This window comes from Haliotis asinina, chromosome 16, assembly GCF_037392515.1.
Source record: "Haliotis asinina isolate JCU_RB_2024 chromosome 16, JCU_Hal_asi_v2, whole genome shotgun sequence".
In the NCBI taxonomy this organism is placed as follows: Eukaryota; Metazoa; Mollusca; class Gastropoda; order Lepetellida; family Haliotidae; genus Haliotis; species Haliotis asinina.
The window spans coordinates 40,739,578-40,766,584 of NC_090295.1; the positions used below are offsets into that span (position 1 = coordinate 40,739,578).

Consider the following 27,007-nt stretch of genomic DNA (forward strand, 5'->3'; position numbering starts at 1 on the left):
TGCGAGAGTTTGTCGCCTCTCTGTCTCTCTGTATATCGGTTTGCGGTATACACTGAGTTTGCGTAAAATATTCTCAATGTTTAATAAGTTTTGTAATTTAGTGTGTGAAGTCATGTATGTGTATCGCAGCTTAGTTTATCGTGGACTGATGACAAAGCAATGTGAGCTAGCTGTAAGTGAAAGGGTGTGGGCGGTAAGTTTGAAATACATATACATCTTCAACATGTCTCAACCTGTCTAAACCAGATGATCACTCCTTGATTTCAAATGCAAACTACTTATTGTGACCTGCTTTTTTAAGCGCACAACGGTTGTGTGTAGTAATAACTGAGGATTCATTTTAACTAATTGTCTTCTGATGTGAATGCCGATGTTTCAATGGCTTAGACAAAAAAACTCACTTATGAAGTCTACGACAATAATTAAATCACAATTTGACTGATTTTGTAATCACATTTGGTTCACCTGCTGTGTACGAGAGGCAAAGCGTAGAGTTATACCATTTTGCCATGACCCTTCATAGCTATTAAACATACACAGGTATGTTAACGTGGCGTGACTGTACACCGAGAATTGCCTGGCCTGATCTAGATTTGTGTGTAAATAACGGACAAGTATATCTATTTTTAGCGTGACAGGCGGGTTTAGTGAATGCAACCGTCAGTCAACCAGTGGCCCGCGCTTTCTTTATCGCGCACCTCTTCTTCAATTGTGTGACGTCATCCAAAACAACGGCACCGTGGTCGGCACCATCATTTTTTGATGTTGAACATACATAGTACTATCATCATTCAGCGCAATATAAATGCACATATTATTATTACCATTATTTTTTTTCAGTCTAAGGAAACACTCCTCAGTGGGGGTGTAATGCTGAGACTACTTTTACTTAGACTGGGGTAGCATTCATCTAACATATCATTACAGTAGCAGCATAGTATCGGTCCCCATATGAGGGTTCTGGTTCCACTAATCACATTCGATTTTTCCGTACCGGCAAGTCTAACAAAGGGAGGTTACTCTGTGGTGCTTGTTTCGCTCGTCGGCTCACTTTCATTTCGCTTTGCTTGCACGATATGCATGAGCCCTTCGACATATTCTGTCTGCTACCTCCTTGCCGTACACATGAGATCCATCCATACCATTACCATGTCGACGGCTCCGAAACTAAAGGATAGTGTCTGTTACTTACCCCACTGCAGACAAGCAACGACGAGAGAGCGAGAGAGAGAGAGAGAGAGCGAGAGAGAGAGAGAGAGAGAGAGAAAACTAATGGTTAAAGTGTTGCTAGTCACGCCGAAGATCTGGGTTCGACTCCCCCAGATAGGTACAATGTGCGAGGTCATTTCTGGTGAACTCACCCACCACCACCACCCGCCGTGTTGTTGATATTGGTAGACTAGTGCAAGAAGCAGCGTAAAACCAAACTCGCTCACTAACAAACATGAAACTCATTAAATCTGTGCCGTTTGACTTAAAGTTAAATTGTTAATTGTTTAGAATGAGTGCGTACACTTGGATCACGTCTCTCTTTTGCCCCCCTACTCACCCACAACCACACCGTCAACCACTCATTCCAAATGCAAATCAACTTGTCACTTGTCACAATCACGGTCCAACAAACTATACATATAATAGAGGTACTAATAATATGTATACTCTTAATTGTAATACACAAATCCGTTCTTGTTTGTCCCTTGCCTTGTCTGTAGACATGATGTTTCAGAATCCGATATATAACTGAAAACGGGCTGCTTGTGTGCGGATTTTCGGACTGTGACACAGCATGGGTTACGTTTGTTCGGATTCTAGGATACTTTCGGATCCAACTGATTTCAGAGCTCTGACGTTGACAACTTCGGATCGGACAAGTACAACGCCGCGCACGCTGACTTCTCCACACATGTAATGGTTAAATTATAACCGTAACTGTCAACAACGGCTTTGTGAATCATCACGGTGAAGTATCAGAATACCAGGAGACTAGAGTAGCCCGTGCAACCGAGTAGCGGTTGAATAATGAAAAGCTTGCGGCGACGAGGGCCCGATCCGAGATTACGCGTACACAAAGCTGTGTTGGAGTATTTCGGATCGGGTTAACGTGTTCGAGAAAGCTAGCAGCCATTCTGTTCGCATCGGCAACAACAGTGTTCTCAAGTACACTGATTTGTACTAATTATATACAGTATGTGTACTGACTGTTACAAAGCGTGAGAACTTTCAGTACGTATAGACAAATACGATGCTTGCAAGACATTCCATCGCTTCTACATCATATAACAATACTGACTGACCTATGTAAATTTAAGCTGAATAATTACTGGCAGGACAACTCGTGCAGAGTTGATATGTTTAAGAGAATGTCCGAGTGCTTATCGTGATAATTATTCCGTTAGTCAAACAGGATAGCCATGTTAAACAGCGTCAACGTGCTGATCAAATTTACTCACGGAAATAGCAATAACAGCTGATTTTGATGTGCATTTTGTTTTTAACTTCATTACAAAAAAAATAACAATAACTTTTTCCCAGTTAGGCCTTTTCTAATCATCATCCAAAATGCAATTTTGCAGGTAGACAACGAAAAATTGCACATTTACAAATTTAGAAACATGTTATAACTTACGCCAATGGGTGGTATCAACTGCCTTCAGCACTGTTTGAACGGCATCATCCCGCTAGTCCGCTCCCGCTAGACCGCGATTGATTATGTGTGCCGGTAGTCCGCGATGTGGCTGTTCCAGTCTCATTACTCCCTCCCTACTCTAATCTCATTACTCTGCAATGCTTTGATAGACGGTAAGTAGAGTGTGTGTTTCTTAGGTAAGATCAGTCTCAGCAATGTTATAATAGATACCCTATCATGGAATTTACGGCGGGTGGTATGTTATTTTTATGATTTCCGGTAAAGATGAGTATGTTTTGTTACGTACAGATCAGTCTCCCTCCCTACTCTAATCTCATTACTCTGCAATGCTTTGATAGACGGTAAGTAGAGTGTGTGTTTCTTAGGTAAGATCAGTCTCAGCAATGTTATAATAGATACCCTATCATGGAATTTACGGCGGGTGGTATGTTATTTTTATGATTTCCGGTAAAGATGAGTATGTTTTGTTTGTTACGTATATTTCATTTTCATTACTCTGCAATGTTTTGTTAGAAATCATGGAGAGGGTTTAAAAAGCTGCAATGTTCGGATATTGTCAGAAATCCGAAATAATGGAACGACAGGTTTGAATTTGTGACGGGTGCTAGAGGAAACCAGGTTGCAGTTTTAGCGGTAACAGAGGGAGTAAATTATTAGAACAGCACAGCAGCTTAGCGGGCTAGCGGTACTGAATTACGTCATTTACCCGTCGCGGACTAGCGGGTAGCGGCCTAGCGGGGTGGAGTCGTTTGAACATGTGCATAGCGATTGTCCAACTGACAAAAAGGCACGTGCGGTATGTGATGATCGTTAGCTTAGACCAGGTACTAGTACTTGGTGTTTCGGTGTTTCAGTTAATGTGTCATTTGAAAATATGATCATTTGTTAAACAACCTTTATTCTAAGTTGATTAAAATGCAGAATCTGAATTGTTCATTTGGCAAGGTAAAATTATGAGGATTCGAAATCTTAATTTCACTTTATTTGAGTTGATCGTTGGCTTAAACTGAAATTCATTGGTTCGTTTTCACTGCAAATTCGTTTTCACTGAATATATAAATAATTGTATAATGTTAAATATGTGGCACTTAAGACTATCTTCGAAAATCGAGGCCCTGGATCTGAGGAACTGGCTTTCCTAGTCAAGGACAGTCTTTTCACTATTATGGTGTTTCATTAAAGGATGATGTGTTAGAGTGAATTGTATCTGATTGTGTAACAAAGCTGATGTCGTATAACTTCGTGTGTGTGTGTTGTCGGCCCGCAACGCACTCTGCAGGTGATATGTATGCCTCACCATTAAATTGGTAACTCACGTATGTCAAGTGACTTTAACCTGTGGTGATTTAATAGTAGGTGTGGTGAAGAGAGTGACGTCATTGATTGGGTAGATGCTGTTCCTCAGAGACAGGTTATTGATAAATAACCCAAATTATCAGACCTTTTTATCAGAATTTATCATTTGTGTATGCTGTGTATGTAAGAATGATTTTACGCATGTTTCAGGAGACTTCTGTAAAGGATTACTGATGTGTGACTCAAGATACTCAATATTTTCATATTAAATTTGAAGTAGTCCTGTTCATAGAGCTCAAGTAGTTTACAAATCCGGTGAACGTCAGCAAAGCTGGGCGCCGACTCCTGAGAGTTTCTGGGACATCAGTTCTGCCCCACAACGAAGCACGTGCGATACATGTGGTCTCACCTTAGGCAGGTGAGTCTGTTCAAAAGTGTTTCTGTTCACCCAGCAGAAATGGGTACCCGGTGGGATAAAGTCATGTGACAACCCTCGAAGGTAGTGGGTAACAGGCAGTTTGGGCTAGTAATAATCATACTGTTCACGCGCTTCGAGCGTGCGTTGTGCCAGGCTAACAGCTAGTCTCTGAAATGAGCATATTTTACTGAAAAACGTTCATAATGAAAAAAAATAATATAATGAAATGGAGCCCTGAGACTTTATTCATTTTCAGAAGCTATGGAAATCTCGACTTGCCACATTTTCTAGACTTGCGTAGGCTTTCTTGGATATATATAATTCAGGGTCTGTACAAAAGACGAGCATTGTGCATAGGCACGATAATAAAGTGAATACAGAAAGTGTTAGTTTTAGCTGGAACATGAAGATATGTTAGGCATATTGATGAAACACCTTCCTCAAGCTGGACCAGTCTTGTTAACGATGACAGTGACATTAGAGCAGAGACCAGCATGGTTCCTGAAAGTCATAGATTTTCTAAGACTTTGTATATCACACAAACAGTAACTCCCTGCACAGGGAGACGATAACAAAGTCTGACAGAATGATTGCAAATACCGAATCCTTGCAAATGGACCAGGAATGTTTACACGACTGTTCTGAAAAATTAAATTCTTTAATTTTATTTTCATTACACATTCCGAAATGGAAATGGAAATGAACTGTCTAACGACGACATTATAATGACATATAGTGCAAAACTAACAATAATTTCACTAAAAACCCTTTGTATTCATGTTCAGACGCAGTTTCAGCACCACACTTATCTATTTGAAAAGACTTTCAAATTTGCGATGAGGTATGTTTTTAAACCTCCTTGTAGACGTAGATTTCCATTCATTCATCCAGATCAGAACCTGCAGCTTTACTCGCATGCCGCTTCATGGCTCGCCGGCGTTATAAACGTCAATAATGTCATGTCTTTCATTTCCAGTCTTTCATGCCACTTGACGCAAGAGGCGACTAAAGGGACCGGGTGGTCAGGCTCGCTGACTTGCTTGACACATGTCATCGGTTCCCAACTGCGTAGACCGATGCTCACGTTGTTGGTCACTGGCTTGTCTGGTCCAGACTCGATTATTTACAGACCGTCGCCATATAGCCGTACATACACATCCCCACGAGTCGGGGAGGTAAATCTACCCGACATCCTTTAAATACTGCATGGTTCGAGTGAAGCGTCCGTATAATATCTAAAACACAACACTATGCAGATAAGTGCTGGCACATTAGATCTATTACTAATCTGGTCGCAGGGATGCAGGTACTCCACAGCAGTAAGTCACCAATGGCTTCTAATGCATAGTAATAACAGACGTTATTACAAGATTCATTACACACATGTCCGAACACTTTCTCATACCATACATAATATGTACCTAATATATATACTACAGTCCACATTATATACTACAGACCACATTCACCAAACATGTCATAGGGTTATGTACATTTTAATCCATTAAATTATACAAGACCTAGTTTAGCCACCAAATAGTATTATATACTAGTTAGTCGTATGTAAATAGTTGCAGAAATTGATACTGGTAATATTCATAATACACAATAGTGTCCCATGATGTGAAGTATCCAAAACGAAGATTTACATTATATTATCATGTAGATAATATTACATGTGAGTGAGTGAGCATTGCTTAACGCTGCAATAAGTTTGCAGCTATTCGCGGGTGGCTGTCCAACAAGTAATAGAAGTAATATATTGCAGATGTATAATTATAGTGATAAACTATCTGAACGAAACATCACATTCTATCTTCCTCATGACAAATATTATTACAAAAGACATCTAAGGTAACTTATGCCAAAATGTCCAGTGCTGTGATACGTCAGACAGAGCTGAAATTGCGGCAGTGATCAGAAAAATGTTTGAAAGTATAACACTCCAGATACAGTCACAAACGTGAAAACGTAAAAATTAAAGCTCCATTGGTAGTCTTCCATACAAACGGTGAACAAATCATCAAAACTGAACTCATATGCACCAAGAACAAAAAAAAACAACTAAAAAAACAAAAAAAATAAGAAAAAAAATCCCCCAAATTTGAAAACAAACTGCAACCATATCCCATAAAACCGAAACAAAAACTCTATAATGGAAAAGTAATCGCTTGAAATGGAAGTAAACCTCGCGTATCAGCTGCAAGAGCGCCCGGGAACAGTCGCCCAGCGTGCAAAACGGCATCCCAAAACGGCATCCCAAAAACGGCAGTCGTAGCATCCAAAACGGCATAAGTCAAAGATGGCGGCGAGGGGAGACGAACAGGTTTTGAGACGAACATTGTTGTTGACATAGCAACTCTTGTGAAGTTACCCTACACAGATGCGTCTGACAATGTCGATGGAGAAAAGAGTCTGACGTCAACTCACCCCCACCTGCACTCGTACGTGGCGTGAGAGTCAAACATGCACATGGTATACAATATTGTATCAGCTGACTGTCTGCGAGAATACTGTCAACAATGCTGAGATGTCTTGTAAATGGTTCAAGGCTCAGTACTGATAGAAACAGTTTGTCCAAATACTCTGTCGCAGAAATTTGTTTGTTAAGTAATTAGTCGAATATAATACGTATAATTGTATCCCACTTCCGGATATGTTTTTTTCCCAGTCTTAGTCGCAGTAAGTATAGGTCAGTGTTATAACTGAGTTTTGTAACACATGTTAATAGACTGGCTGTCTTCAAACACTGTGATATGTACACATCAGCGGCTGGAGCTGTTGATATATGCCTCGAACTGCAGAAGTCTTCCTTTGTTCATTAGTGTACGTCATTCACTGCGGATGGGGTCAGAAAACCAAAATTTGTTTTTGCTTCATCTATTAATGAGCCAATAAACAACTTAATTTAAAGCCTGCTACAATTCATCATGAAGCCATAAGATCTTTGTTTGTTCAACATCTTCCCTTCCAATCGTCTGAATGTGGAGGTCGACACATCTTCGCTTAAGCAACAGCTCATAAAGCTGTCTTTACAAGACATTCACAAGGGGTGTTTCCAAACAGTCAATAGCAGTTTATGTGTTTTGAATCAGGATCGTTGCCAGAAGATAAATGTCTCTTATTTTATTCTTTGTAGTGAAAACAAAACTTGCAATTTCTCTGCATGAAATGACCTCAAAAACATTTCTCCCATTTCAACATTTCAAGTCCTGTTGCTGCTGGTGAGGCCACATGGGCTGCTGGTGAGGCCACAAGGAGATTCTTTCAGAAAATATACATGAATATTATGAAATAAGAGGCACCTACACAACAAACTATGTTCACAACTGGATAACAGATGGAAACAAAGCTAAACGTATCTCTGGATCCAGAACAATGTCATCATGTAGACAGACACGTGTGAACACAGTCATGTTAAGCACGACTTGATTCAAAATCTGATTCCGAAAAATATGACAAATCCTGGTATGCCTCCAGATGAACAGCTCTGGGACTACCTTCGTGGAAGAGTGAGAAGTGACAAATCCTCAAGTTAAATTCACATGTACAATGAAACTCACAAGTACTTGGCGTCAAGAATGGCAGATGAACCTACTGATGATACATGATCTGAGAGCTTTACTGTGTAATGTGATATTGCGATTTGTATTACGGTCTATATGCTCTGTTTCAGTGTTGTTGAAATGAATTTTTAAGACTCCCTGGCTTGGTGACTATACATACTTTATACTCAAGTAATGAACTATACAGAATGCATGTGACCTTTTGATTATTTGGATGATGATATATGATATTGTCTGGCATTCACGTTGTCGGTGTTTGTTTACTGTGTGAAGAGTATGAAGGAATTCCGCGACAAAGTCCTCACTGAAAAATAACTGAACACTTTAGTCATAAACTCCTTACGGAAATAACAAGTATAAGTATATTATTATTATTACTTATTGGCATAAGTACTTTGAATTTGTTTTGCCTTAGACTTGCATATATATTATCTTTCCTAATTAAGACAGTGTTAACTGAATGAATTCACAAATGGGCATATGTCTGATACAGTTAACTGTGTGCTAGCATAATCTGTTGGGATGAACTGGCGTCTTGCTTGTCAATAGCCTACATGAGAAATATCAGCTGTATCAATTCCTTATACTCGTGGAACAAATACACATATAAAGTACACAGTAACTTACGTATAACTTCACAGAAGGAACACAAAAGCATATGTGCGCATTTCATTCGAAGAGTGAACACGTGTATGTAAGTCAGAAGAAAATGACGTGCCACAAAATCTTTGCTTTGTTGTTTTATTCCATATGTTATTGGATTTCGCCCACTCTCTGTGCAACCACTGAAGCCCCTTCTCCATGTAAGTATACGTAAGTTGTTGTTATGTAGCAGTATTTATTGTGTGTGTCCTGTTGTAGGTAACCAGGATTCCAGTGATATCACAGAGGCGTGTGCAAGCTCAAGCCCATGACAGTAAACAGTTGCGGCGATACGATGACGTGATCATGTAGCTGTTGTAACTACACATTTCCTGCCTAAGCCTTCTTGGCTTCCACCAAGGATGTATTGAGACTTCAGATTTTACAAGACGAGCCTTATCGAAAGGAGCGATTATATTTCAATATGTATGCCGCACAAGAAGGCCAATCATGCTCGTACCATTCTTGGAGGCATTAGCAACTAATGGCCGTGCTACCAGCATAATCACCCCTCAGAATTGGTATTGATAACTTCCGAGTTTCAGAACAAGTCAAATGTTTTCTGTTTACTAAGTTCCGTCCTATTGCGCAACTTAGCGCGATAACCTGTCTATCATTCATGTGTGAATACCATTTTCTTATGAAACAAGGAATTGAAATTCAGTGTATAACCAGACTTGTTTGCAGTGTCTATTTTCACATTCACACGAGAAAGTTTACATCGGCTAAAAAGTAGGTCAGTGTCTAAATAGGTTAATAAGACTCATGTTTTGGTATGTGGAATACAAAATGTGCAATGAGATCTCTGTATAACACAACAGAGGTGTCTGTGAACGTAAGCTCGTCACACGGTCCGTGCCCGGTTGTGTGTCGCTGTTTCCGGCTTCTGTTAAGCACAGAGTGAGTGAAACTGTGCAATATTATCCAGCAATATTACTTCGGGTTACCATCACCAATAAGCCTCCCAAATGTTTCCCGCAACTTAACCCGGAACTGTGACCGTTAGGCTTCGTGGCTGCCCCTGACAACAACACCACGGTGGAAACATGTGTTTACACCAAGGTGGACGACCACGTCATTGTGTAGATGTGACCTCGTCTCAAGTTTGGTTCAACAATTCTTTTTGCCGGAACGTGAGAGAAACACTAACTAAATTAACGAGCGAAAGTAACGATACCAAATCGAAATCACTGTTTTTTCTCAAATCGGCAAACCACAATTGTGAAAACGGAAGGTAAATAAAATTTAATAACATTCACATTCTCGCGATGGTGGTTTGTCGTCTTACAGTATCAGTGATTTCGACTTAGTATCATTTATTTTTACATATTGTTTGGTCATATCTTTACCCCCTCTCGTGTCGGACTTTCCTAATGATGTGTTTATCTAATCCATGTTTCAGTATGTGAAACAGGAGAAAGCGACCTGTGCGTTCTGATACCGAACGAACTATGTCCAGTTGAAGTCATAGCTGACCTCTGCCCTGTCACATGTGGAGAATGCGGAAGTAAGTGCATGGTGTACCACGAGGCAGGCCATTATGTTCAGCATCACCCTCAGGGTCACTTGGTCGTATTGTTCAACGGGGTTCAAGAATGCAAGGGATGAATGCATAGCCGACTGTCTGTTTATGTGCCCATTGTTCCTTTATAGGCCTGTTGCATTGTAATGTTTTGGGGTAGAATTGGTCTTCAGTAACCCATGCTTGTCGTAAGAGGCGACTAACGAGATCGGGTGGTCAGACTCGCAGACAAGGTTGGCACATGTTACGTTATCCCAACTGCGTAGATTGATGTTCATGTTGTTGATCACTGGATTGACTGGTCCAGGCTCGATATGTACCGCCGCCATATAGCTGAGTGCGGCCTAAAACTAAAACAACTCACTCAAAGGCCTATTGTCTGTGTTTTACGTCTTATGTTGGGTTTTAGCCTTCCTTGTTAGCGTGTAAGTCTGGCATTCGTGTATAAGTCCATATCCATATTGCTCGTTGATGTAACTGTTTGTATATATGACCACCATTTCTATATGTGTATTGTGCGTTCATATGTATTTGAGTCTATTGTTTGTTTGTGTAAATACTGATCGTTTATAAGTCCATTGTTCCTACGCGTAGTGTTTCTTTACAAGATTAGTGGTAGTTGTACACCTTCTGTTCGTAATATAGCCACTCTTTGAATATAACTGTCTGCTGTTTGTCAGTATGCAATAATAAAAGGGTTCGTTTGTAGAGGATCAGGACAAGGGCCATCATGATTTCCCGGGTCTCATTGCACTAATCTGTGGTAGGACAATGGTGATCTTAACTCCAGCATTCACGTTCAGACTCAAGGTAGTCGTAACGCTAAGGTGATAGTAAGTCCGATCCTTACGTTCAGACTTACGATGGACTTCACGTTAAGGTGATTGTAAGTCCAATCCTTACATTCAGGCTTACAATGGACTTCACGCTAATGTCATGGTAAGTCCGATCCTTACGTTCAGACTTACGATGGACTTCACGTTAAGGTGATTGTAAGTCCGATCCTTGCGTTCAGACTTACGATGGACTTCACTTTAAGGTGATTGTAAGTCCGATCCTTGCGTTCAGACTTACGATGGACTTCACTTTAAGGTGATTGTAAGTCCGATCCTTACGTTCAGACTTACGATGGACTTCACTTTAAGGTGATAGTAAGTCCGATCCTTACGTCCAGACTTACGATGGACTTCACTTTAAGGTGATTGTAAGTCCGATCCTTACGTCCAGACTTACGATGGACTTCACTTTAAGGTGATAGTAAGTCCGATCCTTACGTCCAGACTTACGATGGACTTCACTTTAAGGTGATTGTAAGTCCTATCCTTACGTTCAGACATACGATGGACTTCACTTTAAGGTGATAGTAAGTCCGATCCTTACGTCCAGACTTACGATGGACTTCACTTTAAGGTGATTGTAAGTCCTATCCTTACGTTCAGGCTTACGATGGACTTCACGTTAAGGTGATAGTAAGTCTGATCCTTACGTTCAGACTTACGATGGACTTCACTTTAAGGTGATTGTAAGTCCTATCCTTACGTTCACACTTACGATGGACTTCACTTTAAGGTGATAGTAAGTCCGATCCTTACGTCCAGACTTACGATGGACTTCGCGCTAAGGTGATAGTAAGTCCGATCCTTACGTTCAGACTTACGATGGACTTCACGTTAAGGTGATAGTAAGTCCTATCCTTACATTCAGACTTACGATGGACTTCACGCTAAGGTCATGGTAAGTCCGATCCTTAGTGCTAAGATAAGACCCAGTGACTGGCTCCGATAGTGGACTTCCACCAATATATTTGCACACAGTTAGATATACGTGGAACAGTAACAAAACGCTGCAAATAGTACTGGCCCGTAATATATATAATATATATGTAATGATTTCCATGGCGTGGTGTTGATAACTAACCAGACCCTTATCTAACGGCAACCAACATGTTTTGTTGTTTCTCTACCTCTAGATGTGGATAGATGCACCCTCCCCGAGCTACAGATCTGCCGGGTGTTCACCAGTCCAACGTTCTCAGCTTTGTGTAACGAGCCTTTGGTTGGCGAAACATTGTGTCCCACAGCGTGTGGGAGGTGCGGTACGTGCATTTAGTTCGTGAAGGATGGAGAGGGATTACAACATTGATTTAACACAGACTTGATAATGACATTACGGAAATATACTTCAGACTTACCATCCTAAATGATGTTGATGTGGAGTTGATATTGGATGTTGACATGCATACACTCTTTTCTAGCACGTGTATCGCTTTGGCGAACACCTGTAATCATTACTATTTGGCTCTGCCATCATATTTCATGGTGGCAATCACTGGTTTGGCTGGCCCAGACTAGATTTCTTTGCAAACACAATCGTACAGCTGTAGTACTGCTGACACAAAAACACTCTCATGATATGATCACAATCATAGAATCTGGTTTTGGCTGAGATTTCATCTAGCTGGGGAAAGGTTTTTTCCACTTCTAGCTCTTTGTACATATACGTGCAAATACGTGATTCCAGCTCAGATGTACATATACCTACTTGATTCCACCATGTGTCCATAAATATTCCTCATGGTTCAAGTATATGCACTAACTGTGTATCTACTGATGTAGATCCAGGCTCTACAGCAGCACCAGGTGGGCCAGGTGGTTCAGGTGGGTCAGGTGGTTCAGGTGGGTCGTGTGATCTCACGTGTGGAGCTGAGGAGATTCTCGATGATACAACGTGTACCTGTGTCCCTGTCAACGGTAGGTGCAATATACCCATTACTTTTAATCCAGTGTGCGTCTGTATATGTGTTTATATTATATCTTTCGTTACCTAAAGGTTTTGAAGTCATTGGTAGATTATATTTACCAATATATATTTACTAATACTTTAAACAAAGAACGGTTCACATTCCCCTGAAATAATAATTATTATCGGTAACTTGAAAGGGTGCATAATAAATATTTTACTGATGATAGTGTGATTCATGTTTCCTAGCGAACTGTGCGGTTAGAGACCAGCCCTTCTGTCCAGTTCTCGCCAACAACCCTGTATACACTGCCCTGTGTGACAACCCTGTGATGGGTATCCAGCTGTGCCCAGCTGCCTGTGGGCGTTGTGGTAAGCCTCATATACACACTAGCGTCAGCCTTTAAAATAAGAATACATTGTAAACTTTGTAAAGTTGTGCGTAACAATTAATTTTGAGTATTTTATTTAATTTGAGATGGGTACAATGTGTGAAGTCCATTTCTAAAAATGGTCCCCCGCCGTGATATTTCTAAAAACCGCGTTAGTCTCTCACTCACTCATTTAATTTGATTCTTATACGGATGAGATGTAGTGTGTCTGCAGACATTAAGTCGTACTGATTGCGGTGTTCCAAGAAGCTCATTTCCACGAACAAGGCGTTGCGATCAGTCATTGTGTGACCGCCTTTTATTTTCACTGCTTTACACCTCCTTGGCACAGACTAAAAATACTGCTGATATAATTCTGAGGAATTCCTCCTGCACCGCTTTTGTCAGTTGTGAAAATACTGTGGTGAAAACTGTAACGACTCTGCCACTTTAGATCCTGCATGAGATCTGGAAGGCCATGACAAGACATTGATGTTTGAATTACCTGTTACAGTGAAGATGGTATTACTCCTGGAGTACACGTGGATGCAGTTCCTTGCATGTACAGTTACTCAGGATGTACAATGTTGATATTAACAAATTGAAGTGACAAAGCATTTTAAGCTTGATAGATATGTTTTCTTTAATGTATTCAAACTTTTTTCTCAGACAAATGTTCGTCCACCGACTTCTACATATGCCCCGTGATAAATGCTGATCTCGACAGGTACTGTGCTTTCGAGGGAGTCAGGGATCTGCTTTGTCCACAGACGTGCGGCCAATGTGAGTAACAGTCTGTTTATAGTTTATGCTCCAGCATGTCGTGAGCGACATCTGCAAATATCTGCCGGGGGTTGTTCCAACACGCGGTCACAACACCTTAAGATGGTCGTAACTCACACATGTTGATCAAAAATCGAAAAAAATACTTTTCACATCCAGTCAGTTGCACGCAGTTGAAACAGACCTACCATTACAATGCTAAGATATCATTATAGGAAGATAAAAAAATATCATATACGTATACATAGCAACAGTAATGAACTGACAGACCTTTTACTACTAATTTGAACCAAACTTAATACGACTGTTAATTAACATGCCAAATACCCCATTTTAATACACAGCTGGATCTTCACCTGTATTGGTGATGATACTTTAGCCTCAGACCCACGTACGCTTGATTACCAATATGGTTTCAGAGTCTGCTGAACAAGATTGACGCGTCTGTGATATTTGCTAAGTACCAAACGAAAGCAATATTCAAATATTTGAACATCATCTTGAGTCTGTCTCGGCGGCTCTTGTGTATACCACCAGCTAGTTATGGAAATTGGTTTGACCTTTAAACAGGACTAGATAGCGAATTTCGTTTTCAGTTTGAACAAGATGTGTTTTATAGAAAACAGTTTTGAACCTTGTGAGTGAGTTCTACTTCTCCAACCTTCAGACCCTTGACTCTGCGGTCCATTACATTACAACAGTACCCGTAACACAGATTATTATTCCAGTTTGAACAGTGACTGAGTGAGTTAGTTTAGTTTTACGCCGCACTCAGCAATATTCCAGCTATATGGCGGCGGTCTGTAAATAATCAAGCCTGGACTTGACAATCCACCAATCAACAGCAAGAGCATCGATCTGCGCAGTTGGGAACCGATGACATGTGTCAACCAAGTCAGCGAGCCTGACCCGTTAGTCGCCTCTTACGACAAGCATAATCCCCTTTTACGGCAAGCATGGGTTGATGAAGACCTATTCCACCCCGGACCTTCACGGGCGTCATTGACTATAGGGCAGGATTGGGGGAAATCAGAACAAGCCACAAGAAAATAGGAGTGAGTTTAGTTTTACGCCACACTCATCGATATTCCAGCCATATCGCCACGGTCTGTAAATAACCGAGCCTGAAATCGACAAACCAATGATCAACAGCATGACCATCGATCTTTGCAAATGGGAAGTCATCGAACCTGACCATCCGACCCCGATACTTGTCTCTTACGACAAGCATATTCGCCATTTATGGCAAGCATTTTTTGACGAAGGCCCATTCGACCCCAGACTTTCACGGGTCCCAGTTTGAACAGACAGTCCGCCTTCGAATACAATGTATGACTGCATACAACAAATGGGGCTTCTAGGATAACATGTATTTGCAACATTCAGAATGACAGAATAACAGTCAAATGTATATTGCCCTGATACACAATGGATACACAATGGATCACCTGCTGTAAATATGTAAATATGTAAATATGATCATATGTACCTTACACAGGTGACAGTACAACTAGTGCAACAGATAGTCCGTGTGACGTCACATGCGCGGACAATGAGATATTGATCTCGGACACTTGCACATGCGAAACAGGTACTTCAGCTAAGACACACATTAAAATGTCTCTTTGTTTGATATTTAAATGCTACTGATTTCTAAAAGAACCGATAGATTCGCATATGTTATTACGTCATTAAATTATCGATCATTTCAAACTTAGTACTGCATATAATTATTACATTTGCACAAGTTTTTTTTTTATTTTGTTGTGAGTGATGCTTTGTAAATTGTTTGCCTGTGGTTATTTTTCACGATTACGAATATAAATGCTCAAGTATTTTTTTTTTGTTGTTGCAGTGTAAATGTTTGTCTTTTTTCATCTTCCATTATCACGAATAGAATCAACTAACGGGTTCTTGTCACACAACGACAATATGTTGGATACCGTTAATATGCTTGAAAACGAAATTAGAGTCTAACGTCCCGTGTTCCAAAAAGGTTGTATACCCATTAAACTTGCCATCATTCTTCCTTAATATCTATTTGATAATTTACTGCAGAGACTCGAATCTGTACCTTGATAACCGACAACAACCTGTGTGAGGCCCTGTCTCTTTACGCTAGCGTCTGTCCTCGTTGTTAAACAAGGTATGTGACGTGTGAGTGAGTATGAACAGTGCCAGTAGCAGCATGTCATGAAACAAAGACTCCAAACATGATCATATTACCGCTAGATGCAGTGAGTGAGTGAGTTCGTTTAGTTTTACGCCGCACTCAGCAATATTCCAGCTATATGGCGGCGGTCTGTAAATAATAGAGTCTGGACCAGACAATCCAGTGATCAACAACATGTGCATTGATATGCGCAACTGGGAACCGATGACATGTGCCAACCAAGTCATCGAGCCTGACCACCCAGTCCTGTTAGTCGCCTCTTACGGTAAGCATAGTCACCTTTTACGGCAAGCATGGGTTGCTCAAGGCCTATGCTACTTCGGACCTACACGGGTCCCGCTAGATGCAGTTCATAGTGAGTTTGTTAGCAAGTTCTTTCATACGCTTGGTTGTTTTTATGCTAAAGTGTCCTTGCAATTTACGGTATATGCTAAGATTGATGATATGATGATTTATGACACGTCCTCTGTTGAACAGGTCAAGTATGGACTTGCAGCGTTTCTAGGATCATCAGAAATAAACGGTACTCCACTACTCGTCCGCTTGTTATGTTTTTCGCACGCGGCACTTTCTGTTTTCATTCAGACACACACACACACACACACACACACACACACACACACACACACACACACACACACACACACACAGCAGAAAAAATTCACCCCTAACCGTATAACTTCGTGCTTCAGATCCACACCCATTTCTCCCAAATCCTATGTAGGTAGCTGAGAACCTTGTAGTCATACTCCACACAGGGACCGGTTGATCAGTATATGCCCCTTATAACACCAGAATACGCGATCGACATTAGTCTTTATTCATCATCATACATTAATTTAGTAAAGGAGTTATATAACTCATTACAAATGCGGAAAGGAATCGTCAACATTTAGCAGCTGGAGCTGGAGGCAGATCTCCGGTCAACGTCAAGTGGATGAGTCCTGTGAGAAGATTCAAGCATTACGTCAGTACACAATAACTACATGTTCTACTTCATTGTTAATAGCACAGACAGTACATAAAAAGAGTTGTATATTCATGCGATATTTCTCATGAGGGATGACCTTACACAACATTTGTACCTCATATGCAGAAGAAATGAAATTAACAGACATCGATTCCTGGCTGCAGAAAGACGCACGTGTATGGTCAAATCAGAACTATGAACCTATTCAAATTAAGAGAGAGTCTGTTCAAGTGATTAACTATATGTCGTGTGAGATTTATTAGTTTATTGTGCCCAGGGTGTGATCTTGAGATATTGTTGGCTGTTTATAAAACGGCAGTTAGCAACTTCAACATGCATTAAAACTACAGTTTAACCATATAGAATGGGCCTAAACTTCCCATTTAGAAATATCTTCAGGCAACATATATTCTATTTTCAAATTGATTAGTTTGGTTGCTTTAAAAGACTAAATACAATGTGAAGTGTTTCTTTAGAAGATCTGTTAACGTCTAGACAAGAATGAAGTGATGGTTGATGCCACATTCAGCAGAATGTCTCCCATATCAATGCGACTTTGAGTCGTCCAGGCGCCAACTCGTGACTCAGCTTGACCAGCCTCTAAAAGTTTCAGTTCTCTGGGCTCAGACTTTATCCACATTATCTGAACAATGTCTATTGTATTTAGCAACTGACCCAAACACAGAAAACCCACACAATCACTCACTATCGCGCATGTGATAGTACATTTCATCCAAACTTGACTACAGATATCTCTAATCTGTTAATACATGTTTACGTTAAATGCAGTCAGTTCTCATTTATCCGACACATGTGATTGGAGAGAGGTGTATCGGATTAAGGGGAGTGTCGAATTAATGTATCTGTGTTTACTAAAGCTCATGATCGTCATTCTGTTCCATGCCTGTCCGAAACATTACATCCAGTTATCGTCATCGTATATAAAATTATTATTCACAGTATAAAAAATAACAACAAAACATTCCTATTATCATTTATTAACATTCACAGATGGCATAAAAATAAAATAAATAAAATCACATAATCAATCGGTTACATATCTACATGCACATGATGTCGTAAGGGGCGACTAGCGGGATCGAGTGGTCGGGCTCCCTGTACCCAATTGCTCAGATCGGTGCCCATGCTGTTGTCTGGATTCTCTGATCCAGACTCGATTATTTACAGACCGCTGCCATATAGCTGGAATATTGCTGAGTGCGGCGTAAAACTAAAGTCACTCACTCACTCACTCATATGCACATGAGTGTCATAACGACATTAGCACAGAACCCACGTTTGTTTCCACACATCAGCAGCCATTATTACCCGGATGTTGACGCCATTAACGAGAGTTATTATCACTGTTTGAAATGGTTCCCTAATTTGTGGTCGTATTTACGTGTTTGTCGGATCATTGAGTGCCGGATAGACGAGAGTTGACTGTAGTCATAGAAATCATCATTATGAAACATTCGAATGAATTTTGCTTTGTCTACCTGCAATTGCAGACTGGAATCCTGCATTGTAGTCAACAGCCACTTCATTCTGGACATAGTCGCTCCTCTTGTCTACGTAAGTGTCATTTCCATCCGGGCCTCCCACTAGCGCCCCGTTCAGGACATGGGGATTAGGACCGGGAGCCTTGAATTCACTCCAATCACAGGTGGCTGGTGGGTCAGGGCAAGAGCTACAGAAATCACAAGTATTCTTATAATGGATATCATGGGATCACCCTTGGACGCGCAATAAACAGCGATACAATTGTCTTGAGCACTGGCAATCATATCTATACGTTCACTCTTAGATATGAATCAATGTCTTTCTCAGAACTCATTGGCTGGTCACTTGCACATATATGACACAGTGCTCCTGAGCAAATCTGAATAATGCAGTGAAGGCCTGCCCACCCCACATCAAACTGTGACACTTGCCCATGCACGTTCAAAAAAGAAAAGAAACATTATGCACTATGGCCTACCGCAATAGAATATATACTAATAAATACCTCGGTCGGTGATGAGGCTGTAAGGGATACTTGGTTCCAAATCCGATAACAAAACTCATGTCTTGTTTGTTGTCACCAAGAATGTAATTAATTTGACTCAAAGCCCACAGTCGGTTCTCAAGTGGATTGATTCCGTCTCCAGCAGCGGCCAGGGCAACAAAAACAGTATTTGCTTGAAGAAAATATGTGTACTTCATATTATATTCACTCCAACAAGTGACGGGATTCATACGATAATAAACTAACAATAATACACTACACCCACAGATTGGTTACTACATACCAACTTTATGGGTGCCAAACCAAATATGCCACAGGTATAAAAAAAATCCTGAACTGTTCTTCCCTAAATCCTCTTTCAAACATTCCAAAATTTAGGGCTACTTTACACCATTCTTAATATAATCCTGCATTTGGGTTTAAACATTCCGTCGAGGGATTATGAATTTTCAGTGTTTCGGTCTGGAGTTACGGTGGGAAGTTTTACCGAAAGCGCAAACTTGTAAACGTTGTCCAAACACATTGCCTACAGGAGTTCTGTATATTTCAATATACCCTCGAATTATTATGTTTTTTCTTTTTATAACATTTACCGTCATATCTGAGAGAGCCCCACTTGCTCCTGAACGCCAGACCACAGGGGGAGTAGGTCACAAGCCCCCCAGGTCTCCAGCTCGTCAAGTAGGACTCCACTTCAGTCTTGTAGCTGGTGTCATTGGTAAGCTCGTACAACATGAGCTGGGCATGGGTTGAACAAAAATCGGAGTTGTGTCAATGTTAATTTTAGTTTTCAAAGTTGAATACCTAAATATGACCTTCAGACCTCTGTGTCCAAAAGTTTTAAGATACTTCATCATACAATACATATCCATCAATGCTGACAAAAATTGTTGTGAGCAATATTTATACAATGTCTTTAACGCACTGAAAATAATGACTTGCAAATGCATGGCGTGAGTTTGGATCACTGTCCCCAAATACTATCCCTTTTCAGCATGAAATTGTCATGTCGTTTAAGTATATATAAATACATGATAATACCATGACTTCAATACATACGGGACTGTGATTGGCTATTTAAAGTCAGAGGTATATAGTCACCTTATAGACCTCTGACTTTCCCAATAGTATGTATGTGTTCGAATGTGCGGTTATGGTAGAATGGAGCTAAACAAAGTGTGTTGGAAAATCGGACAGATTATATAATCGTTCAGAGGTCAGAGGTCAGAGGTCTATAAGGCGACTCTATATACCTCTGTATGACTTTAATTAGCCAACCACAATCCTGTATTTACTGAAGTCATGGTAGAATCAGTAGTTACCTGACACAACACCACTGCATCATCCCAGGACAGAGCCCAAGGGGTTCTGGCATCATGGAAACTCTTGGCATCAATGAGATAGCTGTCGTTCTTCGTTGCCTTGTACAGCATACTAGCCGCAACACAGAGTTCGTCATCGTAGCCACTGGACCTACAGAATCAGCCAGCTGTCTTTAGATGAAACTTATAGTTTGTGGAATCAAGATTACTACTCATAATGCAACTGATATTCAACGCAAAAGGAAAAGCTTCGTGTCATCACTGAGTATGTGCGTGTCTGTCTGCTTGGATGCATGTCTGTCTGCTTGGATGCACGTCTGTCTGCTTGGATGCACGTCTGTCTGCTTGGATGCATGTCTGTCTGCTTGGATGCATGTCTGTCTGCTTGGATACATATATGTCTGCTTGGATGCATGTCTGTCTGCTTGGATGCATGTCTGTCTGCTCGGATGCATGTCTGTCTGCTTGGATACATATCTGTCTGCTTGGATGCATGTCTGTCTGCTTGGATGCATGTCTGTCTGCTTGGATGCATGTCTGTCTCTGTTCTTCATACAGATTACCGTGAAGGGGCCTAGTCAATATATCCGAGACAGGACGGCATGGGTGAACAAATTGCTTGTTCACTAATGTATGTGTAGATGAGAAAGGGGGGCCACAAGACAGTAACCCAAAATAAAGATTATTAAATAGTGGTTGAAAACACTTTTGATGACATCGCTGAATTGTTTTTTGTTTTTATGTTTTAGTCTATTTATTCTATTGTGTTTGCGGTTAGTCCTGACTTAGTCCATTGACCCATGTATGAAATCGGACCCGCGTCTTATGTCTGACGAGGCACCCCCACCACCCCAGTCCTGAAGTAGAAGCAACATATGGTCATAATTTCTTCATTGTTATTGTAGAACGTATTCTAGGTTAACTAGCAACCAGAGAAAGCCTGATACTTACGGGTAGCCCGCAGCTGCAGGAGCAACACTTTGGCTGTAGATACCTCGGTAGGTTGTAGCGAAGTCGTACAGGGACACAGCTGCATCCAGCAACGTAGTGGAGTACTTTGGATCTGTATCAGATGTCGAACCAGGTAACAACTTTTCGTAGTAAGTGATGAACACATATTATATCTTTGACAGGACTTTTTATAGTGATAAAATGTATTATGCTTGTTAACTGTTTCACGGTTACGTTCATCTCCGATTCTTCAATATACAATAGTGTGAACTACGGAAGAGTTTTAATTAAGTAGGCAACTGTGTAACTCCTTTGAAATTAAGGACAACTGATAACACGAAGATGTTCAAACCTAAACTGAAGACGCACGGTTTTTTTAAAAAACAAGTACAGTTTCTAACTTTCATTTTCGAGTTGCTCTGAGAGCGCTACTGAGCAGCTGTTTTGGACTTGAACTGGTGCTGTATACATGTGATGAAGATGATGATGATGATGATGATGATGATGATCGAAAAGAACTCAACCTTTGGAGAGAAATAGCATTGAACCAGCTGCAAGGGCAGCAGCAGCCATCCCAGCTGCGTCACTTCCGGGTGCTGCGGCAGTCACTTTGAATGCCTTCTGATTTGGTGGCATGTCCTCGGGTCTTCCCCAATAAGTGCTGTCGAGACTGCCCTTTCCAACCTGTCACAACAAAGTCTCCATATTAATGGTGTAAATATATATGATATTCGTTATTAGATAAACATACAATGAATCTCCCTGACATTTATGTTGATATTAAGACATGCTGTTGACTGCTTTGATTGATTACTTAAGTACTGAATAACATTTGTCTACCGTTTGTCTGTTTGTCATATAATATGAAGGTTTATCAACTTGATGGCATTTTTCGTTGACCAGAAATTATTGAGAATTTTAGGAATATGTACAACTGGATTTCTAGTGTAAACAACCTTGGCCAGATATCAAGTGCTTGGTTTCTTTTAAGAGAGACAGTTCCGTTAATCCTGTTGCATTAGTTTGTGAAGAGTTATCCCCCTTTGTTTACTCACTAGCAGCCGACATTTTCAATGGTCCTCGGTATGAATGATTTAGAGAAGAGGAAGTTGATTTTAGAGTATTATAACAAGGACCTTAGATCAGCTAAAGTGATTTTAAGTAAAACAGGCATCCTTTGCCCACTGTTTATCGTGGTTTTGTTTCTAAAAACAAACGAAGGCGTTTAGAAAACTTAAGGCTGGATATGAACTGTGGCTGTATGTAAGGAGGCAATTAGAACTCGGCTGCATGCAATGGGCAGGCAGAAAAGTTGAAGAATTCCATCAACGATCACGAAACCTGAACAAAAGGCATGAAAGTTGAACTGTTGGTTACAGCATAGAAATAAAAACTGGGACAATGTGATTTTCTCAATAAGACATTTACCGTATTGGGTGGCATATCTGTGTTAGGGTCACCGTCCATCTGTGTATTTGAAGGGAATACGAACGGTGAGCACTACACAGACATTCTCAAAGGACACTTACTTCCATCTGCTCACGTGTTTTATGGAAAAGTTTGGATTTTCCAGCAGGACAACGCCCCGAAGCATCGTTCAAAGCATTCAAAGGCCTGGATTCTGACCCAAAATATGACATTACATTGGCCATGCCATAGCCCTGACCTAAATCTTATTGTTTCTGCATTGCATCAATAAGACAAATCTGACAAATATTGCTGAAATGAAGGAAGAGGTGGTCCCATATTGGGACAACATCGGCCACGACTTTCTTTGACCAGTAGTGTGCTCCGCTGCCCTGAAGCCTGCAATGCTGCCCATGATGACTAGACAAAATACTAACTGTTCATCTGTATTTGAATTTGCAATTATGTTCTGCTAATATTCACATTTAAAAACGTGAGCAATGAGTGAAAAATATTGACAATCATTAAATTCTCAATAATTTCTGGTCATACTATAATGACACAAATATTATTATTATTAAGCTACAACGTCATGTTCACTATGCACTACGTCTGAGACGTCACGTTTTTTGACATGCAAATTCCAACCTGCTGCTTGTATCATCGGTACATGGCGTGAAGTCACACATGCTGAATATACAAACTCAACTGAATGACATTCGTATAAATAATAGGGCCTATAATTTAATGAGACGACTACAGCTGATGGTAGTAGTATTTAGATTATAGAAAATTCATTGACACCTGCACGTAGTATTCCTTCTTGGTGGGATTCCAGCATTTCAGAAAATAGTCCAGCGGCGTCTTAATCATGTCATACATATTATCTTCTTGTCCAGCCTTCTTGTAAGCGTCCGACCATTTCAGGAAACCCCAGGACAATATGGTAGTTGCCGAAGCCATAGGAAAGTTGTCCTTCATTAAATCACCCGCTAGAACACATTAGTGGATATCATAATAGTTGTTTCATCAAGGAAACACCATCCATTAAAAATCAATCTTGAAATGACCTTTCGGCAAACTGCATGTAGTTGTACTCATGAAATCAAGAACTAAATAGTGGAACTCTATAAGCAATGTTGACCCAAAACGTACCATCATACCAGCCCCCGGTCAGGTCTTCCCCGTCATCACCTCTGTCGGTCAAGGACGAGTCACCGCGCCAGGATATGGGGTTATTTGCCGGCATTTTACCAGATCGTTGCGCGTCATAAAATAGAATGGACAATCCTAAAACTTTCTCGTAGTCGTATTTGGTAGTTCCAGCTCCCGTATGATCTGAAATGTTTGTGTTTCTGTAAATTAGAATTAGTTTATTACATCCATAGGTATGCACTAAAACAGAAAAAAAAGTATTTCATTCAGGTCAAAGGATTAAAAGTAGTCCAATGTGAACGAACTACGACCAGAATAGCTATGTTGTTTGTCCCTGCTTTATTGAATCTATCATGTTAGATACTGATATAAACCTATCGAAAGAAGTGCAAGAAAACCAAATTCTTTCTCTCGGTATGTCAGGGTAACTGATGTAAAATACAAATGCTTGGTTTTGATTAAATACAGTGACGTTCCGGATTAGAACTGGTATTCAGCCACCCATGCTTGCCGTAAGAGGCGACCGATCGGGTGGTCAGGTTCGCTGACCTGGCTGTCACCGTATTCCATTAGCGTAGATCGATGGTCATGCTGTTGATCACTGGATTGCCTGGTCCACACTGGACTATTTACAGATCACCGCCTTGTAGTTGGAATATTGCCTAGTGCGACGTAATACCACTCACTCACTCACTCACTCACTCATTGACGACCCTGTTCCCGAGACGCCGGTTTGGCCAGAACCACCACCCACTGTTCCTTCCAAGAATGCATGGCCAGAGAGACTGAGAACACTGGAGTCGGTGTTTGCAATAAACGCTTCACATATCTGGTCGCCCGGATGCTCGGCGCCATTCCAGACTTTGTTCGTGACGATGTACTCAGTGTCGTTATTTAGCGACGAAACCACATTCGTTTCGAACACCTGGAACGGAACATTTAATCAAACAGAAAGCTTAATATAAGTGTGAAAGCCTTATTTGGCTGTTATTAAAACGCGTGTCTCCAATCAGAATGTTTCACATCGTTTACGATTAACATAATTCCAAGTACTCATCATTACTGTTATCTGATCTATGTACATATGTAGATGAAAGTTATACATTGAGGAAACTGTAACGTTGTATTACATCAAACGAGTCGTCCATGATAACTGGTGCAGGATGTCTGCCTGTCCGACCGTCCGTTCACATACCCCCACCCCTCTCTCTCAGAGTCTCTCTTTCTGTCTCTAGGAAGGGTAGTACAAAGAGAGAGAGAGAGAGAGAGAGAGAGAGAGAAAGTGGGTGTGTGCTTGAGAGAGAGAGAGAGAGAGAGAGAGAGAACATGGCAAGGTATGCATGGTGTACTTACATCCAGTTTGGACACAGGGTCGCTGAACACGAGGTGTACCCTCCAGTCTTGCAGTTCTCTATCCACAGGAACACAGAATTGGCCTTTGTGTCCGGTTGGCCATGACGCCGTGAATGTGAGGTTCGTGTCAGACCACACCCCTTGCAGCGTCCATAACATGCACAGGATTCTGATCATATCTCTCCTGAATACAAGACAAAACATTCTAATTTGGTGTTACAAATATTCTTTGTTATATGCATATATGTAAACTGGTTGGTGGTTCATATGTCTGTCATAAGGACCGCCTCTGTGGTACACTGGATCTATTGCAGGGGCAGTTTGGCGGTTCAGTTCTCTGTAGCGTCATGCCAAAAGTGTGGTTAATTCACTACCAAAACAAAAGGTTGTCCGCAAACATAATTATAAAAGCATGACACCGAAAACCAGAATAAGTCCCGCTATCCTGATATAAAAGATGGAGAATATGCAGTTTCGTCAAAAAGTGGAAACTATGGATTGATCGCTGAAATCCGATATGACACAAAGTGTTCGCTTTGTCTGAGACCAAACAATGAAACTCTGCAAGTAAGGTTAAAGGTTGCGATTACTTTTAAACATATATGATTCTTTTCGTATTATCTCATAACTATATTTGACAAACACTATGTGTTTTGCATCTTTAATATGATTCCGAGTGGTTTAGCTGGGGACATCAAATATATAAATATGTGGTAAAGAGGGTACAATGGGAGTACATGAAATCTCAAACAGAGTAGGGATATCTCTATACCACTAAAAAGCCAAGAGCTCATTTAAAGTGAACGACCTTGTGGGCATATTATGAACTGTTTGGCTGGATAAGGTTCTATGAGAAATGGTCACACTCTGTTCAAGAAGTAAATATTTATGTGAAACATCACAGAAACAATGCTATTATTTGTAATGTGCAGAGAGCTGAGATGTTGTTCTTACCTCCAGGACATTCCAGTCTTATCTGAACTCTTGTCTCGGATCTGCGAGCCGTCCTTCAGTGCCATGATGTTGGTTCTCACACACACCCAACCGAATACTGCAGCGGTGCAACCAATGCATCTGGTTGGATACTGGCAACGGTATGAGTAATGGGTCGGTCATTAACAATTTGAGTGAGTGAGTTTAGTTTTACATCGCACTCAGCAATATTCCAGCCATGCGGCGGCGATCTGTAAATAATCGAGTCAGGACCAGACAGCCCAGTGATCAACAGCATGAGCATCGATCTGCGCAATTGGGAACCGATGACATATGACATGTGTCAACCAAGTCAGCGAGCCTGACCCGTTTGTCGCCTCTTACGACAAGCATAGTCCCCTTTTACGACAAGCATGGGTTGATGAAGACCTATTCCACCCCGGAGCTCAACGGGCCTCATTAAAAATTGGGCAGGATTGGGGGAAATCAGAACAGGCCACCAGAGAATAGGAGTGAGTTTAGTTTTACGCCGTACTCAGCAATATTCCAGCCATATCGCCACGGTCTGTAAATCGTCCTCGATCTTTGCAAATGGGAAGTCAGCGAGTCTGACCACCCGATCCCGTTAGTCGCCCCTTACGACATGCATGAGTGACTGAAGATCAGCTCTAACCCGGATGTTCACGGGTTTAACAAATACAGAGACGGTTTAATGTATTTGGTTCACAAATTCACATATTTTAGCATTCAT

The 27,007-nt window shown here is 40.9% G+C and overlaps 2 protein-coding genes across 2 annotated transcripts; one reads left to right on the forward strand and one right to left on the reverse strand.

Moving 5' to 3' along the window:
* The first annotated feature begins 7,816 nt into the window (after positions 1-7,816).
* LOC137267774 (uncharacterized) lies at positions 7,817-16,125 on the forward strand. Its single transcript, XM_067802219.1, has 9 exons — positions 7,817-7,873; positions 8,607-8,730; positions 9,972-10,076; positions 12,061-12,186; positions 12,740-12,841; positions 13,080-13,202; positions 13,871-13,988; positions 15,490-15,575; positions 16,043-16,125. Exons 1-9 carry the CDS (start codon positions 7,817-7,819, stop codon positions 16,123-16,125), a joined length of 924 nt encoding a protein of 307 aa, XP_067658320.1.
* An 829-nt stretch (positions 16,126-16,954) lies between these two features.
* LOC137267879 (uncharacterized) lies at positions 16,955-26,336 on the reverse strand. The gene is made up of 12 exons (XM_067802324.1): positions 26,278-26,336; positions 25,324-25,507; positions 24,673-24,895; positions 23,971-24,153; positions 23,620-23,807; positions 21,933-22,092; positions 21,409-21,520; positions 20,458-20,608; positions 19,729-19,873; positions 19,136-19,307; positions 18,627-18,817; positions 16,955-17,101 (listed from the first exon to the last, which is right to left on the reverse strand). The coding sequence occupies exons 1-12, from the start codon at positions 26,286-26,288 to the stop codon at positions 17,043-17,045; spliced, it is 1,779 nt and encodes a 592-aa protein (XP_067658425.1). The 5' UTR covers positions 26,289-26,336; the 3' UTR covers positions 16,955-17,042.
* Between the last annotated feature and the right edge of the window lie 671 nt (positions 26,337-27,007).